This window comes from Mesitornis unicolor, unplaced genomic scaffold (genome assembly GCF_000695765.1).
Source record: "Mesitornis unicolor isolate BGI_N332 unplaced genomic scaffold, ASM69576v1 scaffold42951, whole genome shotgun sequence".
Lineage (NCBI taxonomy): Eukaryota > Metazoa > Chordata > Aves > Mesitornithiformes > Mesitornithidae > Mesitornis > Mesitornis unicolor.
The window spans coordinates 15,654-21,925 of record NW_010162653.1 but is presented as its reverse complement, the minus strand read 5'-3'; the positions used below and the strand labels follow the sequence as shown (position 1 = coordinate 21,925).

At 45.6% G+C, this 6,272-nt stretch overlaps 1 protein-coding gene across 1 annotated transcript in view; it reads left to right on the top strand.

Moving 5' to 3' along the window:
- Positions 1-102: 102 nt before the first annotated feature.
- KIF17 (kinesin family member 17) overlaps positions 103-6,272 on the top strand; it is a 15,946-nt gene continuing 9,776 nt past the window's right edge. The window contains 4 exon segments of the mRNA XM_010193686.1: positions 103-333; positions 1,481-1,627; positions 1,990-2,091; positions 4,417-4,606. Of these exon segments, the coding sequence (XP_010191988.1) occupies positions 103-333; positions 1,481-1,627; positions 1,990-2,091; positions 4,417-4,606 (670 nt within the window).

Genomic DNA, 6,272 nt, shown 5'->3' with positions numbered 1-6,272 from the left:
CCCCACCAGGGGTGCAAGCCCCGGGGTTAGGGTTGCCCCAGGCCCCAGTGCCCCCCAGCCCCACCAAGTGAGCACGTGTGGGGCTGAGCTGGGCCTTGCAAAATGGCCTCGGAGGCAGTGAAGGTGATCGTGCGCTGCCGGCCCATGAACGAGCGTGAGAAGGCTCTTGGCTGCAAGACGGTTGTCAGCATGGAGAGTGCGCGGGGTCAGTGCTTCCTCCAAAACCCCACTGCCACTGGCGAGCCCCCAAAGCAGTTCACCTTCGACGGGGCATACTACAAGGAGCACAACACGGAGCAGATCTACAATGAGATCGCCTACCCACTTGTGGAGGTGAGTGGTGCCTGAAGCAAGCTGGACACAGCCAACACAGAGCTTGGGGCATGGACTGAGGAGTTTTATGTGGGTGATCCCTAAGTTGAACTCATTTATGGACAGAAACAGCCCTGTCCACTCCTTCAAGAGGCTTATCTGCAACCCTGAGGTACAGAAGAGGGCAAAACAGCATCCTGGCTGTCAGCTGGGAAACTGGGAAGAAAAAAAGAACTTTTCCAGCAGCTAGAGGGGCACTGAGGATAGAGTTACATTTAATTCTTTCAGGCGGGTGTTTATATGAAAGATGAACCCCCCCGAGCAGGCCCTAGAGATGGCAGCTGGACAGAAACTGCAGTGGGAAATGATGTGAGGAGGAAGGAGACAAACAAGACTCCTGATGATTTTAGGGAATTTTTTATTGTCCAGTGAGAAACCTTTGAGAAGACAGGGAACCTCAGCCTGTTGTAGAACAGGAAAATGAGAAGAGATATGTTTGTTGCCCGTTAAACACATCAGGGTGGTAAACAGCTACTGTGAGAAAAGAACCACATGAGCAAAAAAAAAAAACCCAACCCCCCAAAAAACCAATTTTGTTAGAAGATACAAGGAGAAAATGGCCAGTAATAATTTTAAGATGGAAGGTCCTGACTGGGAGAGTGAAAGAGTAGATTATTAGGTTTATAGTTTATTTTTCTTTATATTTAAACCTGAAGAATTCCCAATATTTTCTGTTCCTACCGTGCTTCTCTGAAATAGAAACAAATGAAGGCAAGGCCTTCTTTCAGGCAGCTTTCTGAGAAAATTATTCTAGGCTAGAGACCATCCCTTTGCCCACCCTACAAACAAGATTTTTCTGCCCTATGGCAAAAATATTCTGATCTTCTAAGTGTTGCCAGCTGCTGTTCCACTTTGCAACACCTGCATTTCTTCAAGTTTTCAATTTCTGAGAGAAAGCCATAGATTTCTATGCTAGCGTAATGAATTTTAAAAGTACTATTATATTCTGATGGCATGTGACGATCAAGCAGCTGTTTGAGGTTTACTTCCAGCTCTTCCTTTAAAATACCACCTTTTAGAGGGTGGGATAGAATCTGGACAATGTTCTTTCCGGTTATACTAAGGATGAAGATAATGGCTATTTTATTCAGTTTTCCTCTATTTCTAGGGTGTCACCGAAGGCTACAATGGCACCATATTTGCCTACGGCCAGACTGGCAGTGGAAAATCATTCACCATGCAGGGAATCGTAGATCCTTCTACCCAGAAAGGCATAATCCCCAGGGCGTTTGAGCACATTTTTGAGAGCATACAGGTAGGTGTGTGTGGATGTGAAACAGGTCCTGTAGTAAGATGGTGTGATGTTGAGAAAGGTGATTTTTGGTGCAAGAACAGGGACAGGCTTTTGGGTGTGCTGTCTCTTATCCTAAAGCTGAGGCCTGTGTAGAGTCATGTGAACTCCACCCTCATCTCTGCTGGCTTTAGGGACTTGCACTTGAGATATTTAAACCCAAAGTCCCTGTAGTGAGTGGTTACACCTGGGAATGTGATGCCAGGTGAGATTTGATGAAGTGCTGAAGGGAGGTGGGTGCCCAGCTGGCATTCAGGATCTACGTGGGCTGCCTACTTGCCTTCATTTTGAGAATCTTACCCAAAAATCCTTCCTGTTTTGGGCAGTGCGCTGAAAATGCCAAGTTCTTGGTGAGAGCTTCCTACCTGGAGATTTACAATGAAGACATACGAGACCTTCTGGGAGCTGATACCAAGCAGAAGTTGGAGGTGAGGTGGAGTCAATGTGTCTTAATTAGGAGGTGCTTTAATTTGCTCAGATAAATGTTATTGTGAATGCCTCACCGAGGTGCAATATTATGCTCTGTCAGAAGCCAAACACCAGAATATGAAGATACAGTGATAAATATGGAAGCTGAGAGGAGATTTTGAGGGGATGTAGTGAAAGTTTTGTGGCAGAAGGAACAGGATCCAGTCCCACGTGTCCAGCTTGACAGCGGCCAGTAATTTAGCATATGCTGGCGAAAATCATTCCCGGGCAAAGACGGAATAAAGTGCTCATGGGGCAATTTCTTCCTAATCCTCTTCATCTCATGGCTCTCTCTAAAGCTGGAGGATTCTGTGCCTTAGAAATGTTTAATCTGATCCAGGATAGCTGTGGATGATCTCATTATCTGTCTAAACCATAAAAGGCTGATCCCTTTTTGAGGGGCTAGAGCAGACATCGCTCCCCATGAGAACACATGGGGAAGGCGGGCGGTTTCCAGGAGCACAGGAGGTAAACTTTCCTGAAATCCTAATCAAGGGGCTGATTTTTATAAAATTTGCCTCCTGGTGGTTTTGCAGGTCTTTTTTTGCACGTACTCCTGGGGGGGGAGCTGCAAATCTCCTGTCCTAATTTACTTCCCTGCGGGACTGCCCTTGTGAAGAAACCCGAGGCACGAGCACCATCTGCCGCAGAGACGCGCCGAGACGGTGACAAACCCAAACTGCCTGACGGGGCAGATTTTTTTTTTAACAGGCCCCTGACTTTAAGAGAAGCAAAACCCTCTCTGCTTGCATGTTCCAAGCCTTCACCTGTGTGGAGAGGGAGGGTGGGAGAAGAGGACCCAGCTTTGCTGCAGTTTCCCATCCTTTGTTCCACATCAGCAGTGACAGCGGTTTCCATGACTACTGCAGTTGGCACTGGGAGGGCAGGAGTTGGGCAGAGCAGTTTCCAGGGTAACACCAGCGCACCCCCCAACAGCCACTGCCTGTTGCTGCTGCCTCCACTGAGTAATTAAAGGAGGGATGTCCTGCGGAGACCCAAAGCCCCACTGCTTTCTTCTGTGACCCCCAATTTCTCCTCCAAAATCCCATTTCTGTTTGTTCCTTTGCTTTTCAATGTCAGTGTCCACAGTGACTCTGAAGTCCAGAGTCTCCTCCTGTGTCATAAATCCCTGTGATGAAGGGGGGTAACTGGAATCATCCAGGGCGCTCATGGCTTTAGAACAAGACTAAAATCCTGCCTAGTTTAGTTTTCAGCCACTTCTGCTCTGTCCTGTGTTGATTTGTTTTCAGAAAACACTGTTTTACATCGTTTCTTGTGGTGCGTGCATCACTAAAGTATCTAAGGCTCTTTGAAAGTCACACCACCAAACACAGTGTCTGTCACTCTGTGACACAAAGTCATGACAACTGTACCTTGATATCTCAGCTGACACGATAAAGATAGAGTTTTGGTTATGAACTCAGCAGATGTGGGGCGTAACGTTGCTGTTGAAAATGAATTCAGCTCGTTTAAGATTCCCAGCGCAGAGGAGGCTGGTGTAGGAGTGCAGGGATCTCTTGAATGTTTCATTTTTTTTATGTAGGGACTTTCTACGTTTGATGGGTCATTCAAGATTTGGAACATTTCAATCTTTTATTAGCATGCTGTACGAAATTTCTCTTCTGCATGAATGATAATTGCTGAAAAGATGCTGTTAGGTATTTAATGCTCTGTCTCTACCCAGGTCCCTGAATAGGATTTTAAAGCATCGCAAAAATGAACTAATCTGGGGAAAAAATATCCTAGTCCGCCCGTGCATGATGGGTGTGAGTTTGGGAATTTTGTCAGTGAGATCAAGACGCCCTCTCAGAGCGGAGGGGTTCGGCAAAGCACCGGTGACAATATCTGTGACTGTTGCATCTGTGCTTTGATTTTTAAAAAAACTCCCTGTGACTGAAGAGATATTAGAGCCTTTGCCATAATTGGTGAAAAACATTTCAGATCTTATTTTAAAACATACAGTTTAATAATAGGGGAGGTGAAAAGCGGCTCAGCACAGATTTCTTATGGCCTGGGTGACGTCTGAATCAATCAGCAAACTTTTAACTTTTCTTTTTGTCTGCAGAGCCATGAAGGTTGCTCCCTCTTTCTGTATGGTTTTATTCCTCCTTCAGGAATGTGAAGACTTCTTGGTGACAACCAGCTATGTTTTTGTCGTACTGCAGTTTAATTTCTCTGCATGTAAAACCTTTGTAGTCTTCAAGCTTCCGGACAGTTTCCAGCACGCCTTCCCACAGTCTCAGTGTGTCTTGTTCTAATCTGTCCTGCCTTGTCCCCATTTGCAGCTGAAGGAACACCCAGAGAAAGGGGTGTACGTGAAGGGGCTGTCTCTGCACACCGTGCACAGCGTGGACCAGTGCGAGCGGATCATGGAGACGGGCTGGAGAAACCGCACCGTGGGTTACACCCTCATGAATAAGGACTCCTCCCGCTCCCACTCCATCTTTACTGTCAATATGGAGATCTGCACCATAGGTAGGAAGCTGCATGGCCTGCATTAGGCCTGGGCCTAGCGCAGCTCAGAATCTGTGCAGTCTGACCAGTCACCTCACAGCAAAACAGATCTTAAATTATTTTAGGTCCAGTAGAAATCAGAACTGCGCCCTGACGTGGACATTCTCCGCAGTGTGAAATGGCTGAGTATTCAAAGTATTTTTTTTTTCCTCGTTCCCCTTGGGAGAGAAATATCTTAAACATATTTAGTTCTTCTTCCAATTCTTTAGCTTCCCAAACCTTTATTTCCAGCAAAGGGGACTAAATTTTACAGCCCATACAACGGCTTGGCGTTCATGCATTGTACACCCTGGAGAAACTTCTATCATGTTCTGTCTTGCAAGTCAGATCATTTCACCCAACAACTCCTTCACTGAGCTTAATCATGGAGCGCATCTTTTGAGCAGACAGCTAATCTGGGTTTTAAGATGGAATAAAAGAATCCCTTAATAATGTTTTAATGACTAATTTTCCTTTCTCAAGCATCTTGTTGCCATCGACGTTTCTGTAGCTGATAAAGCTGCCTCGCCTGGGTCTGAACACAGACCTTGAAAGGTTTGGTGTTTTTCTGGGACTGAGCAAGGACTTAGTCTCCTATATTCTGCCTAGTTCTTGACCCTGGCTGAAGCTGTGAACAGCTCACCTTTGTTGTCTCCAGCTGTTTCAGCTCACGGGGTTACATGATGTCTTCCTAAATTGTGGTTCCAGATGCTGGTGACTGTACCTCATTTTCCTCTATTCAAAAAAGGTGTAGAGGGATTTGGGGAATTTCTCAATTAGCACAGCTGGTGGCTGCTAATTCTTGCATTACACAGGTCCGTAAATTCCCAGTTTTAATCCTAACAAGGAAAAAGAAGCGTTTACACTTCTTTTTTTGTGATCCAGATGGGTGCAGGGCTCTTAATCTACCCTGAAACAACTTCTCTGATTTAAAGCTTTGGAAACTTGTTACAGGGAACAGGATGGCAGGTGGGGAAACTCGCAGTTTTGGCAGAGAAATGGAAGACAGCTGGAATATTTGAGGAGAAAGTTGAGGTTTCTGGCACAATCCCCGTAGCTGGATGGTTCTGCTGGGGTAATTGTTAGTTGAAATAGTTAATAAAGTTGGTATTTATGTTGTCATCTTCAGGCTTCATGAACAGGTGCATGGGGAAGTTCAAATTTATTTTCCAGTTGAGTCTGTAGTAAATTGTCATTTACAAGGAGTTGATATTTTAAAGGATCTCTTTGCAATTATGCGGACTAAAATTACTCTTTTTTCAAATAACAGACTCGGGAATTATGGCAACTACTGGGCCCTCTGGCTGCAGATGTATGAAACGCGCATGTTACCATCAGTGTTTTTACCGTATTTAGAGCAGCAGATGTTTTATTCCTTTACGCAGTGCTTAGGGATTGATTTGTTAATGAGAGATGCTGTAGATTTGGCCAGCGCTTCTGCCACCAGCACTGGCCGAGGGGCTGTACTGGAATGAGACGGGCAAGACTTCGGGGCTGCTGCAGGCATTTTAGTGAGAGTCTGGGGACTTTGTTACACCATGGAAACAAAACCGCTGAGCTCCTCCATGCAAACAAACAGCCTCTGTGGGTAAAAGGACTGGCAGGAACCAAACCAACTTTCTAATTGCCTGTCATTGTTTACAGGAAC